The sequence below is a fragment of the Nematolebias whitei genome, chromosome 18 (assembly GCF_014905685.2).
Source record: "Nematolebias whitei isolate Nwh7 chromosome 18, NemWhi1, whole genome shotgun sequence".
NCBI classification, from domain to species: Eukaryota; Metazoa; Chordata; class Actinopteri; order Cyprinodontiformes; family Rivulidae; genus Nematolebias; species Nematolebias whitei.
Window position 1 is genome coordinate 2,011,114 of NC_056515.1, and position 19,486 is coordinate 2,030,599.

Below are 19,486 nucleotides of genomic sequence, written 5' to 3' on the forward strand. Positions count from 1 at the left end.
GGTAAGAGTTTCAGCACAGGTAAGAGTTTCAGCACAGGTAAGAGTTTCGTACCGTAGTTTGTTTCAGGGAAAGAGGCTGAGAAGACTTCACACAGCCGGAGCTGCAGCACCGAGTTTAACACACTCTTCATACTCTACAGTGCTGTTTTAAATGGTGGAAAGGTTCGTTGTGCTCAAACTTTGCGTCGGGGCTTGTTTTAGGCATTGTCTACAGGAAACATTTTCCTACTGCACATCTGACGAATTAAATCCAAACCATCTCCAAATAACAGCCTTTTATTTATCCCTGGTCAGCAGCTGCTCTGCTGCTCGGGGCTGTGTGGGCGAAAGAGAAGACAGCAGGCAGATTTTCAAGTACGACGCTATATCGTTTATATCGATATAGTCTCGTCTTATATCGCAAATGACATTACCTCGGTAATTTTAAAATATCGAGAGATCACCCAGCCCTAGGCTGGAGGGATAAAAAATCCACTTTAAGAATTAACAGAAGAGCTACTTTGATGCTTAAATCTTTAGTATGTCATCTGAAAAGGGATGATCTCAAACCATGTCCTTTCTTGATATGGTCCAGATCTGAAACAAGAGAATGTTATTTTCAGTCCCTTTAAGAGTGTCGGAGTGAAGGATGAGACCAGAGAGAGGTAGAAATCAGTGATGGAGACCTGATGTAGGGCCCGACACTCCCTACAGAACTCGTTCTGGTTCTCACCTCTTTAGAGCCTCTAATGAAGTTTCAATAAAATGAACATTTTTAAAATAATCGTTTTTACCAGACGATCTAAAACAGATGTTACTATTTTTATTTTCCATAAACAAAGACTTTAATTTGAAAATTAAAGTACAAAAGGAAAGGTCTAAAGTCCCGTAAATGAAACGTGTTTGTTTGAACGTAGAAGTATGTTCAGCTTTCCATTTCATGCTTCACAAAGGCCAAACTCTTTTAGCATTATTTCCATAATTAAATGTTTAAACGGCAACATTAACACTCGCAGGTGTTGTGTTGAAATGTGCTCCCCTGTTGAGATGCGTCATCAGGATGATTTCCCTTCAACAAATGGAATCGGATCTTTAAGATCTTTTTAATTTAATTGTTTGAAACAATGGAGGAAGTCGGAACACAGCTGCAGGAAGTCTGGTCTCGAGTGGAGAACAAAACTCAACATCGGTCAGGAGCACGAGCCTAAAAGTTTCCTCAGGCGTTGGTTCAGAGAAGAACAAGCAGTCAGATGATCGGCGTCACACTGAACAAACTTCAGAACTTTTCCAGCGTCTGCATCTTTCATGCAGGTTTGGATCCAGAGCAGACAAGCGCAGAGCAGATTACAACTGCTGTTACTGGATCGTTCAGGAAAATATCAAATCTGATTGGGCTGATTATCATGATCCCAGCAGTAGGGCTGCACCGACTGCAGTTTTCTGGCCAATCACTGATTTCTAAAAAGTCTGACCTGCTGATTCAGAATTTGGCCGATGCTGATTTAGTTTTATCAGCAACACTGTCGGGTGTTATGAGCTCACAATGCGCCTTCAATTTTCCAATATTATTTTATGGAAAAGCATGTCCTTGAACAACACCCTAGAAACAATACAAACTTGTTTTAACTGGCCGTGAGGTGGTGCTCTGAAATATAAATATCATATAAATATCTAACCCTAGCTTCAGACTATTGTTGTTAGAACAAAAACAAAATAAAATCTGTAAAATCGGTTTCTTGTGGAAGTATCGGCTAATTTCCGATTTCCCAAAATCCCAAAAAGGAAATCGGGGCCGATTGATTGCACCCCTACCCAGCAGCCTTAATGATCTCTTAAACAAAACGATGCTTTAGCTGGTTGTAGCTGCATCACTTTCTGCTCTAACAGATGTGCCATTAATTGGAAGCGTGTAACGTCAGCTCATGAGACTTGGACTCACATCAATAATAATAATAAATCAGGCAGAACTGAGAAATAATCCAGAGATGAAGTGTGTGACCCGGCACATCGAACCGAGGCGCTCCGTAGAGAAGCAGCTGACGCATGTAGTCAAATACGGTGGATAAATAAAGACGTTGTCTTTGGCTTCTTGGAGGAAATGTCTGAAGTTCTGAAGCTCTTTTCTGAGCAGAACCAACAGCTAAACATGATTTTGAGCAGAAAAGTCTAAATTGTAGGTCCTGCGCGCTAGTTTGTCAGCTGTTTTCAAGGATGGCAAGATGAAGCCTTTTCTGTGGAACCGCTGACATGAGGATGAGCAACACACAGGTGTCAGAACATATTCCGACTTGGGTTTGATTGAATCCCTGCTTTGAGTGACAGCTGTCATGGGTGCAGCAGCAGGTCTGCAGATGCATGACGAGGTGTAAATCCATCAGTCCATCCTCACTCTGAGCTCTCCTCCCTCAGCATGTCTCTGTCTAACCTCAGCCTGGCTTCTTCTCGCCGCTAAGCTCACTGTTTTCAAATTACATTTTCAAGGTACGGGACGCTGCTGGATCTGGGGGAGAAGCGTAAAAACATGCTGGAGAAGAGCTGCAAGAAGTTCATGTTGTTCCGTGAAGCCAACGAGCTGCAGCAGTGGATTCACGAGAAGGAGAGTGCCCTGACCAACGAGGAGGTGGGCTCGGACCTGGAGCAGGTGGAGGTCCTGCAGAAGAAGTTTGACGACTTCCAGAAGGTGACCTTTCAGCTTTTACTCCTTGAAAACGTTTACCCATTTTATTTTGATGGGGAAATTTGGAATGGTTCTGACCGATACTAAAGAGTTTTGCTGTTGGACTCTGCAGGACCTGAAGGCCAACGAGTCTCGTCTGAGAGACATCAACAAGGTGGCTTCAGAGCTGGAGTCTGAAGGTCTGATGGCTGAAGAAGCTCCCATGGTCCAGGCTCAGGTGAGTTCTACCTGCTTCACCAGGTCACACTCACCACCATTAACCAACAAGTACATACAGCTGAGTAAATACTGAGTACTAATACATACTAGGGGTGTAAATCACCAGCTTTATCACAATACGATATTATAGTGATTTGTTTGTATGACGATACGATTTTTCTCGATATCACAAAGTCTGTCGCGATACGATTTTGATTCTGTTCGATTCACAAGTCTACGATCGATATATTGTGATATCAAATGCCCATCTCATTTAGATATAAATACATTTACAAAAAAACTCACATATGATTTAACCATTTTATTTCTGTTATTACAGGCACCAGGCATTTAAATAAAAAAAAACATTTTTTCTTAATGAAAAAATAAAAATAAATGGCCTGTTCAGTATAGTCTCACATTTCTCGTGTTTAAGTGCATTTTTTAACCAGTTAACTTAAAAGTGCTCTAATTACCTTTCAGTTAAAGAAACCAAAATAGATATTGAGCTTACATAACATGGCTATCAATGTCCTGTTTGTTCTTCAGGTGAACGGCCACATTGATAGTATTTCCCGAGTATTTGAACTCACACTGGCACCTGTTGCACACGACTTGAGTTCCGTCTGTTGAGCCGTTCTTCTGTTGGACTCAAAATATTTCCACAGAGTTGATTTAAATCCAGCAGGAGAGTGAATTTCATTTTCTGTGTTTTCTGCCTGGTCTGCCATGTTGCTGAGGCGGCCACAGAGCACAGCCGCGCACGGAAATGGTGACACAGACGTGACTTGGGAATTTCAAAATAAAAGCGTATTTTAAAGATGACAATATGAATCGATGTTTTAGTTTTGCCACGATATAATTGAATCATTAATCATTTAATCGATATATCGATTTAAATCGATGTATTGTTACACCCCTAATACGTACTCTCAGTTAGTACAACTTCTAAATACTCATTTAATCCACTTCAGCTGATTTGTGCCAAAAATTACAAAGATTTAATTAAAGTTAGATTAATTTGTCCAAGCCCCGCCCACATTTCATTCATTGACCCTTTATTTATCCAGGTATTTATCATTGAGTCACGCGAACTCATTTTCAAGAGAGACCTGTTTAGGGAGCAGATGGTGGGGGTTAAGGGCCTTGCTCAGGGACCCAGGGTGGGGCGAATGAGGGTGGAGGGAGGTGTGGGTGTTTCACCTTTTCCACCCACAATTTGATGGTACCGGGAGGTGAACCTGTGACTTATAAGATCACAAGCCCATCTTCCCTTCACACAAGGAGAGCTGTTGGTCAGGCTACTTCTTGTTGCTCTCTAAAACAGTTATTGAATCAAGTTACTTATGTAGGTAAACATAGATGATTAACCCATTAAAATACACCAGAATATATGAAATGGCATCTATTTTATTCAAAATCTTCTGGAGGAGGACCCCCAGACCCCCCCCCCCCAAATGCTTCTGACACCAATGCTGGTAAGACATTTTCATCAGAGTTTAAACAGTCTGTGTTCACAAAGAACATTTTCACTGCACAGAACATCTTTGTTTTGATGCTGGGAAACGACTCCAGCCTCCTGCTTGAAAGTTATTTAGAACGCTGGGAGTCCTAAAACCAGCTCTGTGGAACTTCTTCCTTTTAGATTGTGATATTGACTATTCTAAATTTATTGCAAATTAATTGACTGAAATGTGTCTGTTCATTGTGGGGAGGTTTTTTTTTTGCTGCGGGGCAGTACTCTGGGGTACATATTTTATGTTGTTTAAGTTCAAATACATTGAAACCTCATTTAAGTCATTGTTACTTGAAGCTGAATCGTTTGTTGTTAAAAGCAGTTGTCTGCTGTTGTCTTTCATTCATTCATTCAACCTTTATTTAAACAGATAAGTCACATTGAGCCTCAAAGACTCATTTACAAGTGAGACCTGTTTGGACAGACAAATTAAAGTGATAAACTGGACATATGTAGGAGTTGGAGGCGAAAAAATTCCTATCAGACTTTTTTTTATTCTACCTGAGAAGAAAAAACTCTGATATTAAAAAACACCGCGCACAAACAAGCACATAGTGACGTAGACATTCTGCAGAGGGGGACGACGAGAGCGGTGAGCATGATCATAGATGCTCTCCAGGGCATTGTAAGAGTTCTGATAAAGCCGTAATAATCAGTCAATGTCCTCCGGTGAGATCCATAAACATTCTCGAGGGATGTCGAGGAATGGCCAAGAATAACCTCTATGAGAATCCAAGAGTCCTGAAATGATGACACAAGTTTATTCAGCTGGTTTCATCTGGTTATCAGTTGGAAATTCCTCAGGGAGGGGGTGGTGAGCGTCAGATCACATTTTCTCCAGGCAAATTCAGATAAGATGGCCTTCTTTAGCCTTTTGGCAATGTAGTGTATGTGTGTATATATATGTAGATATATAAATACTAACAAACTACTAATTACTACTTGTACTACTATTCCTACTTTGCGGTTTTTCACTTATCGTGGGGCTTCAAGGTACGGATCCCCCGCGATAAACAAGGGACTACTGTACTTCCACATAGTATATGTCTTTGGACATTTTCTTGGATGATTTCTGTAAGTGGGGTCTTCTTCACACATACACTCAGGTAATGTTCGTAGGTGATGCAGACATTTTCTTTGCGTTCTTTTTCAACAGTATGTTGTATGCGTGCACATACTCGCGTTGCGACAGCACTACACAAGACCCTGGTATGGGAGGGTCCTTGGTTCCCTCACAGCTGACTCCATGTTTTTTTTCTGTTCATAGCAACAAGAGCTGCTGGGTTCTGCTGCTGGAAAGGTCGGTATCGTTTCTCATTCATCTTCAAACCAGAAATACTAAAATAATTCAACCTCTGACCTGTCGTTTTTTGTTGAACAGGATGAACCCGATTCCAAGTCTGCGTCTCCATGGAAGGTGAGTTCAAGCCTCAGGCAGGAAGTGACCTCATCAGATCATTAGATGTTGATAAAGTTTTGTGAGCTTGTTGTTAAGGTTGCAAATAATTTAATCCCAATCATAGGAGTTTCTTTGTTCTCCAGACTGGTTTGATGATTGGTTTTCCTGTTTTTGTCCCCTTGTTTCTTCCTCGTTTGGTTAACCTTTGACCTTTAGACCATTCGATTGGGCGTTCAAACAACGGCTAACTTTAATTCCATCAAGGTAAGAAGAACAAATCCAACCCAGATCTGTTTGAATCCCTCTTTCTTTCTACTTCCTGCACCCTGGTTTGTACTTTTATGGTCCTTCCTGTTTGTTGGTGGAGAAATCCTCGCTCGCATTTATTTCTCGTGTTTTTGCTCCCGCCCTGTTCCTCCATCAACTCACATTAGTCAAACAGAAACTTTCAGGTTCCGGTCTGAACGGTGAACCCAGAACCATCCTCTGAAACGGGTCAAGATGTTCAGTTCAGGTCTGATTCTGTTGATTCCATTTCATATAGGCTTCGCCCTTTAAGGCTATCACTAGTGGGTTTACCCCTCACGTATAGTGCAGCATTGAAAACTTTGTTTGGGCCCTACCCTGGTCTGTATAAGTTATACTGAGACCGGGGATCGGCTCCCCATTTTCATTCAGCCAGCAAGCACATAAGAAAAATCTAAAGAGAGAAGATGTCCAGTGGTCATTCGTGTGTGTCCACCTGCAGGACGGGGCACATTCTCAGCTCCGACCTGCATGCCATCTGCGAGGGCTGCCTTGGATCAGAACACACAATTCAGGCCCTGACACCACAGGCCGTCCTGCAAGCTTCTCGCGCTATTGTAGAAGCAATGCCAGGCGGCCATCTTCGCTTCAGGCGTAGAGTATTTTCATCTTCCAGAAAGTTACTCGCTGGAGAAGTCCCTCCCTTTTTTTCAACGTGAGGCAGGATTCTGACGTTTTTGCCTCCAACGAGAAGTCAGTCAGCAGCTTCACTCCTCGCTCCCAGACAGGAGGACTGGAAACAGGGCTGCCTTCAAGAAGTGGACTCTCAGGCATCCCGATGTCAGTGACCACCCCCTCCCAGCGATCGGTGTGCTTGTGCCTGAGCTCGTGCAGAGAGCAGCAAATGCTAGTGGTCTGACTGTGCAAGAGCCGCTAGCTCCGCTGCCCCTGGACGACCTTGCAGAAAAGTTTTCCACCTCGCACTCTGGCTGCTGAGACCCAGTTCGGCTTTGTTATACGCACGCGAGGGGTAAACTCACTAACAATAGCCTTAAAGAGTCAGTCTCCCCACCATCACAGACATTTACACCTCCAGATGCAGGAAGAGAGCCACCTGCATCATGAAGGACCACACTCACCCAGCACACACACTTTTTGCCCCACTCCCCTCAGGAAGGAGGTTGAGGAGCATTAAGTGTAGAACCACTAGACTGAGGAACAGCTTCTACCCTGAGGCTGTTAGACTCATGAATCTCTAACTAGAATAATCACTGTGAAAAACCACATCATGTTGCTGCTGATCTGTTTCATGTTGCTGCTGATCTGTTTCAATGTTGATGTGTTCATGCGTGCACATCTGCTCACAGACTCATGTTCATGTTTGTGCTGATGTTCAATGTTTTATGTTATGAGTGCTTAGTGTATATTTAGTTGATGTTTTTCTTAGTTCATATCTTAGATGTTATTACTGTTTTTCTTATACATTTTATTGTTGGATGTAACTGGGACCCTGTGTACATAATTTCGCTCCACCACATGTACCACATGAGGTGCGAATGACAATAAAGAAACTCTGACTCTGAAAGGGCTTTGCCTATATTTGTAAAATCTGGATTTACAGTACGTAACCGTTTCTGTCCAGGAGCTGAATAATCGCTGGAGATCTCTGCAGCAGCTGGCTGAGGACCGGAGCAACATGCTGGGCAGCGCCCACGAGGTGCAGCGCTTCCACAGGTATGCTTCAGGTGGGACTGTCCTTGTGGGGACACATGGTGTCTCTGTCCCCGTGGAGACAGCAGGGTTCCATAGTTACTAAGACCTGGTATTGTCTCAGAAGTCAGATCTAGTTTATTATTCAGAATTTACCACACCACTTTATTTATAGAGCACTTAAAACAGCTACAAGGCCAACCAAAGTGCTGTACAGACAGAACAACAGGTAACACACGAAGCAAAATACAAAATGAGGTAAATCAGAATATAGACATAAAAACGATGCAGATAAAGACAACTAACCAGTGTGGAGCATACAGGATCAAAACACAGATCATCTGGTGTTGAAAGCTACTGAATAGTAGTGAGTTTTTAAACAGGACTTGAAAACAGAGAGGGAGGGGGCCTGTCTGACAAGCAGAGGTAACTCGTTCCAGAGTCTTGGTCCTGCTACAGAGAAGGTCCTGTCACCTCTGTGCTTAAGACGAGTTCCTGGAACTGTGAGGAGCAACTGGTCCGCTGACCTCAAAGAGCATGGTGGGACAAATGGTTCTAGCAAATCAGAGAGATGGGGGGGGGGGACACTGTTCAGTGATTTGTAGACATACATGAGTATTTTGAATTGGATTCAAAGGTGAACTGGTAACCAGTGCAGTGAGGCCAAAACTGGTGTAATGTGCTCTCTTTTGCCTGTACTGGTTAAAAATGGGGCTGCTGCATTCTGGACCAGTTGTAGTCGTGCAATGGAGGTCTGACTGATACCAAACAGGAGTGAATTGCAGTAATCAAGCCTAGATGTAATGAATGCATGTATTACTGTCTCCAGGTTCTTTTTGGACAATATGGGCTTCAGTTTAGACAGCCGCCTCAGTTGGAAGAAGCATGATTTAACAATCATGTTTACAGGATTGTTAAGCTTCAGGGAAGGGTCCATTATCACTCCCAGATTAGTGACTCTTTGTTTTTCTGACAGGGTTAGAGTGGAGAGGTCGATGCTGTGGTTTGTGATCGTGTCATTGGGAGGGAACAACATGACTTCAGACTTCTTTTCATTGAAACTTAAGAAGTTTAAAGACATCCAGTCCCTGATGTCAGCCAGGCAGTCGAGCAGAGGTTGAATAGAGGATGTACCATTGTGTCTTAGGGGGAAGTAAATTTGACAGTCATCGGACTTTAGAGCAACTCTTTTTAAAACTGGATTGATCCTCTATCTGAGACTTAGCTCAGTTTTTGGACACAAAGAATGAGGACTGTCCGGCTTTTTCAAAATAAAACCTCTTAAACATTGATGATCCAAACACACAGAACTTAATATTTAAGCCCATTAATCAGATGGGCCAGGTGGTTTTGAAGGAGCAGAACCTGACCTCAGGTGTGTTTTTATCTCAGAGATGCTGATGAGACCAAAGAGTGGATCGAGGAGAAGAACCAGGCCTTGAACACGGACAACTACGGCCACGACCTGGCCAGCGTTCAGGCTCTGCAGCGAAAACACGAGGGCTTCGAGCGCGACCTGGCAGCTCTGGGTGACAAGGTCCGATCAGTAACACGACCCGCTTCTGGTTCTGTTTGTCTCCAGAGATGTGATGTTTGCTCCGTCCCCCGCAGGTCAAATCTCTGGGCGAGACGGCGGAGCGTCTGATCCAGTCCCACCCCGAGGCCGTGGACGATATCCAGGAGAAGTGCACAGAGCTGAACACGGCCTGGAGCAGCCTGGTGGGCAGGGCCGACCAGCGCAAGGAGAAGCTGGGGAACTCTCACGACCTGCAGCGCTTCCTGTCCGACTTCAGGTGAGATGATCCCTTTAACACCTTGCAGGAAAGTTTGAGTTAAACGGATCAGAACTGATTCAGTTCTACCTGTTCACAGAGACCTGATGTCCTGGATCAATGGAATCCGGGGGTTGGTGTCCTCAGAGGAACTGGCCAAAGACGTGACCGGAGCTGAAGCTCTGCTGGAGCGACACCAGGTCTGTGGTTCTGTCAGAACTTACCCATGTTGGACCGTCTTTTTGTCCCTCTGACCCTCCGTCCTCGTCCTCCAGGAGCACCGTACAGAGATCGACGCTCGTGCCGGGACCTTCCAGGCCTTTGAACAGTTCGGTCAGCAGCTGCTGGCTCGAGGACACTATGCCAGTCCTGAAATCCAGCAGAAACTGGGGGCTCTGGACCACGAGCGGGCTGACCTGGAGAATGCCTGGGTTCAGCGCCGCATGATGCTGGACCAGTGCCTGGAGCTGCAGGTGAGAACACCTTCAACCTGACGGTTCTGCTCCTCTTCTTCAGCTCTGACAGTTCTGCTCCTCTTCTTCAGCTCTTTAACAGGGACTGTGAGCAGGCGGAGAACTGGATGGCGGCTCGGGAGGCGTTCCTCGCCAGCGACGATAAAGGCGACTCTCTGGACAGCGTGGAGGCTCTCATCAAGAAACACGAGGACTTTGACAAGGCCATCAACGTTCAGGTCAGTCAACCTGCTAAGACCTGATCCAGGTCTACTCAGACCTCAGGCTTGATCCAGATCTCCTCAGACCTGATATGTGGTCTTACTGCAGGAGGAGAAGATCGCTGCTCTGCAGTCGTTCGCTGATCAGCTAATCGGAGCGGACCATTACGCCAAACCTGAGATCTCCAACCGCCGCAACGAGGTCTTGGACAGGTGAGGAACACCTGGTTCATTGATGAAGATCTGCTCTGAGTCTGGGGATCAATCGGACCAGAACCTGAAGGACAGCTGTTTACAGCTGAAACTGGATGTTTACATACACCAGATAAAAACACAGAACTGTCTGACATAAAGTCAGAAGAAGCCTGTTTTTAGGTTGGCTAGGATTCACTCTTTGATTTTTATTTGTTAAATGTTTGAATAATTACATAATTTATTACTACAGTCACAAGTTTACATACGTCAAGATCCTTAAAACAGTCTAAGACAGCCCAGGTGATGATGCCATGGAATTGGAAGTTTCTGATTAGTTTGTTCATTAGGGCACACGTCTTTTTATTGCATTATGGGAAAATCAAAGAAATCAGCCAAAATTTCAGATAGAATCTGAGACCTCCAGAACTCTGGTCCATCCTCAAGCCCATTTACCAGATGATGAAGGTTCTTCTATTCCAACAGTCATAAACACCATGAGAAGGTTCTCTCATCAGATGAGTTCAGCATTCTGTCAGGTTTGGAAATAAAGTAGTCCCTCGTTTATTGTGGTGGATCTGTACCCTGAAGCCCCGCGATAAGTGAAAAACCGTGAAGTAGGGATACAGTAGTCCCAAGTTCAAGTTTAAGTTCCAGTACAGTAAACTTTTTATATTTAGAAACCCTTCCCACACTCTTGGAATGTTCTAAACTCTTAAACCTACGTCATTTTGACAACATATGTTACTAAATTTTACTTACTAGCTCTGTAGAAGAGCAACAGCTCTGGTTCCGGTCCAACTTTGTTTTATTCCAACTCTGTTAGTTTCTGCAGCCCTATCCTGCAGTAATAAATCCCACAATCAGTCCTCTAAACTCAAACCTACTAATTTTAACAGCATGCAGTACTTATATGTACAGGAGATACAAAATTTTACTTACAAGGGCTGTACAAAACGTAGGGTATGTATTTTAACCACAGATTTTATGAATTGTGGGTGCAGCCCTTTAAGCCATGCCCATCTGTGGGTGTAACCCCGCATGCAGCACGCCAACACTGAAAACTCAAGTCCACGCCCACCCACTGTGAGGGCCCCACCTAGACCGCATAAGTATCTGCAAGTCCGTGGCTCGGCTCCCAAATAGACAATTTTTCTTCAGCCACCTGGGAGCCAGTGAGGCCCAGTGCTTAAAGGGCTTCACCCACAATTCATAGAATCTGTGGTTACAATACATAACCTACGTTCTATTTCATTGTGGGCTTGCCTTTTAAGCCACACCCACTTGTGGGTTAAAGGCAAAGTCCAAGCCTCACTGTATTGTCCGAACCCAAGAGCGCATAACCAGAAAAACTGCTTAACACACGATCTGATTAATCCCTCTGTTGTGATTACGTGCAGTTACTTCAAGCATCTGATAAATGCCGTAACAGACACGTGTTCCTTAACAAGATTGAGAACTGAGTACCTGGGTTACTCACGGATTTTAAGTGATATTGAACCTCTTCTTCAGAATTGTGTGAAGGAGTAGAAAAACCATCCAACGTTAAAATTCTGGATATGAAAAACATTGTTTATGCTTTTAGGTATAAAAGCAGGGTTTGGGCGCATTACCGCTGAGCTCTCATCACCTTGAATTCTAAGACAGGAGGGGGCGACAGACAGGGCTGAGAGGTTGCTTACTCTCTTTGCCGACATCAGAGCTAACAGCAGAGCTGTCTTGAAAGATAAGAATTTCAGCAACGCCTGCTCAGTGGCTCGAATGGATAGACAGTGCGCGGAGCACAAGCGCTAAAACCCATTGTGGGAGGAGTGTGCGCAAAACAGGTCTTTGTCTGTGCACACCCTTTAAGAAACATTTTGTCAGAGGATGATCATAAACTGTTCTATCATCAAAACCCCTCGTGACAGGAGGAAAAAAGACGGCAGCGCACGTTTTAATCATGCTGAAGAACAGGTTTCTGTCCATCTGTAGCTGCAGAAAGGATAACATTCCCATTCAGCGGCCAAGCCCAGAGGTGCTGTCCTATCACTGGAGGGCTCCTGATCGCTCCTCCCGCCTGTAGGAGTGCATCCTCCTGCCAAGGCAGTTTCCAGTCAGCTGTTGGAGCACCGGAAACCATGGAGTGTCGTGCTTTCTGGGGCAATTAGGATCACCTTCAACTGTTCCTCCCAGACCCTCTTCAAAAGTTGTCCTATTAGCAGGGTCGTAGGAAAAGCCTAAATTAACGTCTGGGGCCACGGTTTGTGCGCCAACGCGTTCACCCCCCAGTGGGGGCTCGTCCCGCAGATTCAGGGAGGAAAAACGGTTCGTATTGAGTGTTTTCCCTGGTGGCCATTAGATCCACATTTGCCCTGCCGAATCTGGACCAAATCTGAAGAGTCAGGTCCGGGTTGAGGCACCAATCCTTCTCCTGAGGTCCGCCCTTGGACATGATATCGGCCCCCGTAATGTAAACAGCTCGGGGATGGAGTGAAGATGCTTGTGTGTCCAGCAGAGCAACCGAGTGAACGCCCCCATGGCGATTTATGTAGGCTGCTGTGGTTCTGTTGTCTGTGTGTACCATCACGTGATGATCCTGCAGCAACGGGGCAAAGTGTTTGATTACTTTCCCCATGGCAATCAGCTTCGGCATGTTTATGTGGAGAGACATGTGAGGAGGCCATGTTCTACCCACTGTCTGGGACAGACATGTTGCCCCCCCCCCAGCCTGAGAGGGATGTGTCCGTGAACACGGAAATGAATGACGTCACTCTGCCCAGGGGAACCCCTTTCAGGATGTTCTGAGGGTTTCCCCAGTGACTCAGATCCACCCCCACCGATGAGAGAGTGGTAATTATTCGAAACTTGTGGTGAGAGGTGTCGAGACATTGATGATTGAACCATCTCTGAAGCCTTCTCATGTGGAGTAAACCCAGCAGGATGACAACATGAGCTGCTGCCATCATCCCTAGCAGCCTCATGAATGTCAGTGCAGTTGCCGGTTTGTGGACCCTGACTCATCGGAGCAGTAACGTCAGGGATTCCCTCCTCTGGAGCGAAAGGCAGGCTGTCATGGTGACTGATTTCAGGTCCACTCCCAGATACGTGATGAGCTGGGAGGGGATCAGTGAGCATTTTTCCCAATTCATCGTGAAATCCAGTTGAGACAAATGCGACACCAGAGTGTTCGTCTGGGTCTCTGCTTCCTCTCTGGACTGGGTCAGGAGAAGCATATCGTCCAGATAAAAGATAACCCTCATCCTGCTGTGCACAGCAGTTGCAGAGCTGTTTCCACGCACTTCGAGAATGTGTGCGAGGCGAGAGAGTAGCCAAAGGGAAGCCGGTTGTATTGGTACCAAACTCCCTGGAAGAAAAGCGCAGGAATTTCCTGTTTCTATATCATTGGAATATGAAAATATGCATCTTTCAAATCTGCAGAGGTGAACCAGTCCCCCTGCCTGATGCATTCGAGCACACGTTTTATTGTCAGCATATGAAACGGTCATTCTGCAATATATTTGTAGAACAGTGACAGGTCCAGAATGGGTCTCAAACCTCCTGACTTTTTCAGAACCAGGAAGTACCGTGAGTAAAAGCCGGTTTCTTCCTCCTTGGGAGGGACTTCTGAAATAACGTCTTTTATCAGAAGCTCCCTCAGCTCCGTCTGTAAAACGCGGCCCTATTCTGGGGATATTAACAGAGTTTCCAGAACACCGATGAACCTCGGGGGAGTACCTCCAAACTGCAACGTGTGGCCCTTGGTGATTAGATGGCACATTAATTTCGACATCTGACACAAATGCATCCACGCAGAGCTGCGCTCTGAGAGCAGTCGTGCATGAGTATGTGTTGTGCGTGGAAGAAGACAGGGCTGTCTGTCACTCCCACACTGACTCGCATCTGTGGCTGGATGAGGACGACGTGTGGAGTGAGCCGATGAGTAAAACGAGCGACGCTTAGGAGGAGGCTTGTCTTCATCTCCCTCCTGCACCGTTAGGTGATGAGAGGGGGGCTGACGGCTGAGAAGAGCCCCCATGCAGGACGAGTGTCCTTACTGCGGGTTCATAGCTAAGCTGAGTGAGGTCCGGGATGGTTCGGCATCTTATACAGTGAGGAAAATAAGTATTTGAACACCCTGCGACTTTGCACGTTCTCCCACTTTGAAATCATGGAGGGGTCTGAAATGTTCATCTTAAGTGCATGTCCACTGTGAGAGACATAATCTAAAAGAAAAACCAAGAAATCACAATGTATGATTTTTTTAAATAATTTATTTGTGTGTTACTGTTGCAAATAAGTATTTGAACACCTGTGAAAATCAATGTTAATATTTGGTACAGTAGTCTTTGTTTGCAGTTACAGAGGTCAAAGGTTTCCTTTAGTGTTTCACCAGGTTCACTGCAGCAGAGATTTTGGGCCATTCCTCCACACACATCTTCTCTAGATCAACCAGGTTTCTGTGCTGTCACTGAGAAACAGAGTTTGAGCTCCCTCCAAAGATTTTCTACAGGGTTTAGGTCTGGAGACTGGCTGGTCCACTCCAGAACCTTGATATGCTTCTTACGGAGCCACTCCTTGGTTCTCCTGGCTGTGTGCTTTGGGTCATTGTCATGTTGGAAGACCCAGCCATGACTCATCTTCAATGCTCTCACTGAGGGGAGGAGGTTGTTCCCCAACATCTCTCACTACATGGCCCCGGTCATCCTCTCCTTAATACAGTGCAGTCGTCCTGTCTCTTGTGCAGAAAAACACCCCCAAAGCATGATGCTTCACACCCCCATGCTTCACAGTAGGGATGGTGTATTTGGGATGGTGCTCATCATTCTTCGTCCTCCAAACACGGCGAGTGGAATTAAGACCAAAAAGTTCTATTTTGGTCTCATCTGACCACAGAACTTTCTCCCATGACTCTGGATCATCCAAATGGTCATGGTCAAACTTAAGATGGGCCTGGACGTGTGCTGATTTAAGCAGGGGAACCTTCCGTGCCATGCATGATTTTAAACTATGATGTCTTAGTGTATTACCCACAGTAACCTTGGAAACAGTGGTGCCAGCTCTCTTCAGGTCATTAACCAGCTCCTCCCGTGTAGTTCTGGGCTGATTCCTCACCTTTCTTAGGATCATTGATGCGCCACGAGGTGAGATCTTGCATGGAGCCCCAGTCCGAGGGAGATTGACAGTCATGTTTAGTTTCTTCCATTTTCTAATAATTGCTCCAACACTTGGCAATTGCCTCGTAGCCCTTTCCAGCCTTGTGGAGGTCTACAATTTTGTCTCTGGTGTCTTTGGACAGCTCTTTGGTCTTAGCCATGTTAGTAGTTGGAGTCTTACTGATTGTGTGGGGTGGACAGGTGTCTTTATGCAGCTACCGACCTCAAACAGGTGCTTCTAATTTAGAATAATAAGTGGAGTGGAGGTGGACGTTATAGAGGAGGACTAACAGGTCTTTGAGGGCCAGAACTGTTGCTGATTGGCAGGTGTTCAAATACTTATTTGCAGCAGTAACACACAAATGAATTATTAAAAAAATCATACATTGTGATTTCCAGATTTTTCTTTTAGATTATGTCTCTCACAGTGGACATGCACCTAAGATAAAAAATTCAGACCCCTCCATGATTTCTAAGTAGGAGAACTTGCAAAGTCGCAGGGTGTTCAAATACTTACTTTCCTCACTGTAGATGACTGTCTAAAGATTACCCGACCAGCCGGCATGCCTGAGCGTGCGTCCTTCACACCTTTTTGGCGGTTTACAGCCTCCGCATTTGAACGAACTTCTCCTAGGGATTTTGTTCAATCGGTTTTAATCTTGGCCATTTTGGTCAAAAGGCATGAGGGATGCAAAGTTATCTAAACGGTTAGTTTCGGAGCATGCTGAAGGGGCGGGGCCAGACTTTAAAGTTTGACATCTCGCCATGAAAAACAAAATGCTAATAGCTCCTACACAAAAACTGTCTGAGACATCAAACCTTTAGTGATTGATCCACATCCGGTCCACTGCAAGACTGAATGGTTAAATCACTTAAGCCACGCCCCCTGACAACAGGAAGTATAAAGTTTTACGTTAAACGATCCCTATCTGACCCCTGTTACCTGATCAGCATGATAGTGTGTCCAGTGACCGAAGACATGCTGGTGTAACTTGCTTTCCAACACTGACAGTTGTGGGTGGAGCATGTGTGCGGCGTGACGTGGCTAAGTAGGATGTAATGCCGTCGCCATACGTTTGGCTCTAAATTCCACAGATTTGAAACGAGGTGCATCAAAATCAGTATGATTGATCATTATCCACCCATTGAACAGGAAGCTATGATAATTGGCCGAGCCTCCACAGCGCCCTCTAGAAGATTTTAAAACCTCAGCCCCAAGCCATTTTTGGACAGATAATTCTGAAACTCTGTGAGCATCTGTATCTTCTCAGGACCTATGAAAAAGTCTCTTGGAGCCCTGGTCCAAACTCAACAGGAAGTCGGTCATTTGGGGTCAAAGGGTCATTTTGGGGCGTTTCTAATGGCGAATTTTAACGAACTCCTCCTAGCAATTTTGAAGGATTGCCTACAAACTTGGTTAATGTGCCCTTAACACATTGGGGAGTAAAAGTTATCAAAAGCTTTTGATTTTGTTTATGATAAAGGGGAGTGGCCAGGCCTCAAAGTTGTGCTTCACGCCATAAATTTACAAACACTATAACTTTCACATTGAAAGACCGAAATGCACCAATCTTGGCATGACTCATCCCTGTTGGATGCCCGATGATCCACTGTCATATTTTGACATCATCGAAGCCCCGCCCCCTCAGAACAGGAACTCTCTTTTTTTACTTGGAATGCTCCTTCTTTGACACCCTCGATTTAATCAGGATGATCCTGTGTTAGAATACATATAACAAGTTGATCTGACTTGATTTAAATTACAAACAGTTTTAGCTGGAGGATGTGGGCGTGGCGGCATGACGAATTAAGAAGTGACACCATTGCAATACGTTTGGCTCTAAATTGCACAGATTTGAGACGAGGTGCACGAAAATCACTAGGATCGATCATTACCCACCCCTTGAACAGGAATCCATGATAAGTGGCCAATAGCCTCCACAGCGCCACCTACATTATTCTTATAATTATATCTCTGTGATACGTAATTCGATCTGAACCAGATTTATTGTGCAGGATCAGTGAGCACTTCTACACACATTGATATTGTGGTTTAACAAATGACTCTAGTGCGCCCCCTACATTATTCCAACAGTTATATTTCAGTGATACATCATCCTATCTACACCAGATTTTGGGTGCGTCATCTGTGAGCATTTCTGGACACATTGTTGTTGTGGTTTTACTTTTGACTCGAGTGCGCCCCCTAGGTTATTCCAAAAGTTATACCTCAGTGATATATCAACCGATGTGAACCAGATTTTTGGGGAGTCAGTCAGCACTTCTAGACACGTTGGTGTTGTTGTTTTACGTTTGACTCAAGTGCGCCCCCTAGATTATTTAATCAGTTATATCTCAATGATATATCATCCTATGTACACCAGATTTTGGGTGTCATTAGTAAGCACTTCTAGACACATTGGTATTGTTTGTTAACTTTTGACTCCAGTGCGCCCCCTAGATTCTTCCAACAGTTATGTTGAAAAGCCTAAAGGAAGTCCTTTTACATTCGCGAGAAAACGGGAAGTGACAAACTCCCGTCTGGAAGGTCGGATTTTAGCCAAACTTGTAAGACTTAAAGCCGGACTCATACTGATATGAGCGGAAGGTGATTGCAAAGTTTCAGCATACGCACACCCTGGTGGACGCGTGCGGGAATCACACACGAGCGTTTGCGATGGCGACTGGGCGGAGTCGCCAGAGCTCCCACGGTCGCCCTAAGGCCGGAGCGGTGCTTTGCAGCGAGGGCCTTCAATGCTGCTTGCAGCTTTAATTAATGTTGTGCTTCTTTTAGCTAATGTTGTGCTTCTTTTAGCTAATGTTCTGCTTCTTTTAGCTAATGTTCTGCTTTTTCCCCCTCCCTGGGCTGCCACCTTACTGTGGTGGAGAGGTTTGAGTGTACCAATGATCCTAGGAGCTATGCTGTCAGGGGCTTCAGGCCCCTAGTAGGGTCACCCAAGGCAGACAGGTCCTAAGTGAGGGACCAGACAAAGTGTAGCCCAGAGACCCTGATGATGAGAAAAATAAATGGAAACAATGTTCCCTCGCCTGGACGCGGGTCACTGGGGCCCCACTCTGGAGCTGGGCCTGGAGGTGGGGCACGCTTACAAACTGGAATCTATCAGATAGATATGATTTAAACCATTTTAGAGCTGTTCCTGTAATTCCAATATCATATTCAAGCCTCTGTAGTAAAATATTGTGATCAACTGTATCAAATGCAGCACTGAGGTCTAACAGGACCAGTAGAGACACAAGTCCATTGTCTGAGGCCATGAGAATATCATTAGAGACTTTTACTAGTGCTGTTTCTGTGCTACGATGAGCTCTAAACCCTGACTGAAACTCTTCAAACAATTATTTAATTGTAGATGTTCATGCAACTGACCTGCAACTATTTTCTCTAGAATTTTTGAGATGAAAGGTAAATTAGATATAGGTCTATAGTTGGCCAGAATTTCTGAATCAAGGTCAGACTTCTTAAGTAAAGGTTTAATTACATCAACCTTAAAGCTCTGTGGTACATAACCATCCATTAAAGACAAATTAAACAGATCCAAAATGTGGACATTAATTAGTGGAAATACCTCTTTAAACAGTCTGGTTGGGATGGGATCTAGCAGGCATGTGGATGGTTTGGATGAGGTTATTATTTTTGACAATTCAGAGCTCAACAGGACAAAAACTGTCCAAACATACATCAGGCTCTAGTGAAATTTTTAAAGTTGCCTCATTTGACAGGGGACTAGAGATAGTAGAAGGAAGGATGGTTTGAATTTTCTCTCCTATTGAAATAATTTTATTTAAAAAATAATCTTTTAGCTGTTATTATTTTAGCTTAAGTTCTTCTTTTAGCTCATTTTCTGTTTCGTTTAGCAGATCTTCCCTTTCGCTTAGCTAATGTTCTTCTTTTAGCTAATGTGTTTCTTTTAGCTGTTCTTATTTTAGCTAATGCTCTTCTTTTAACTAATGTTCATTTAGCTAACATT

General features: G+C 44.7%; 1 protein-coding gene across 5 annotated transcripts in view; it reads left to right on the top strand.

The window, feature by feature from the left end:
• The window catches only part of sptan1 (spectrin alpha, non-erythrocytic 1), a 91,975-nt gene that overhangs the window by 40,814 nt on the left and 31,675 nt on the right, over positions 1 to 19,486 (top strand). For all 5 annotated transcript variants that reach the window (XM_037692420.1, XM_037692422.1, XM_037692421.1 and 2 more), the window contains 12 exons: positions 2,461 to 2,659; positions 2,769 to 2,873; positions 5,638 to 5,670; positions 5,752 to 5,787; positions 5,986 to 6,033; positions 7,658 to 7,749; positions 9,118 to 9,262; positions 9,337 to 9,518; positions 9,598 to 9,697; positions 9,773 to 9,970; positions 10,042 to 10,188; positions 10,280 to 10,383. In XM_037692420.1, coding sequence (XP_037548348.1) covers positions 2,461 to 2,659; positions 2,769 to 2,873; positions 5,638 to 5,670; positions 5,752 to 5,787; positions 5,986 to 6,033; positions 7,658 to 7,749; positions 9,118 to 9,262; positions 9,337 to 9,518; positions 9,598 to 9,697; positions 9,773 to 9,970; positions 10,042 to 10,188; positions 10,280 to 10,383 — 1,389 coding nt within the window. The remainder of the gene's footprint in view (positions 1 to 2,460; positions 2,660 to 2,768; positions 2,874 to 5,637; positions 5,671 to 5,751; positions 5,788 to 5,985; positions 6,034 to 7,657; positions 7,750 to 9,117; positions 9,263 to 9,336; positions 9,519 to 9,597; positions 9,698 to 9,772; positions 9,971 to 10,041; positions 10,189 to 10,279; positions 10,384 to 19,486) is intronic.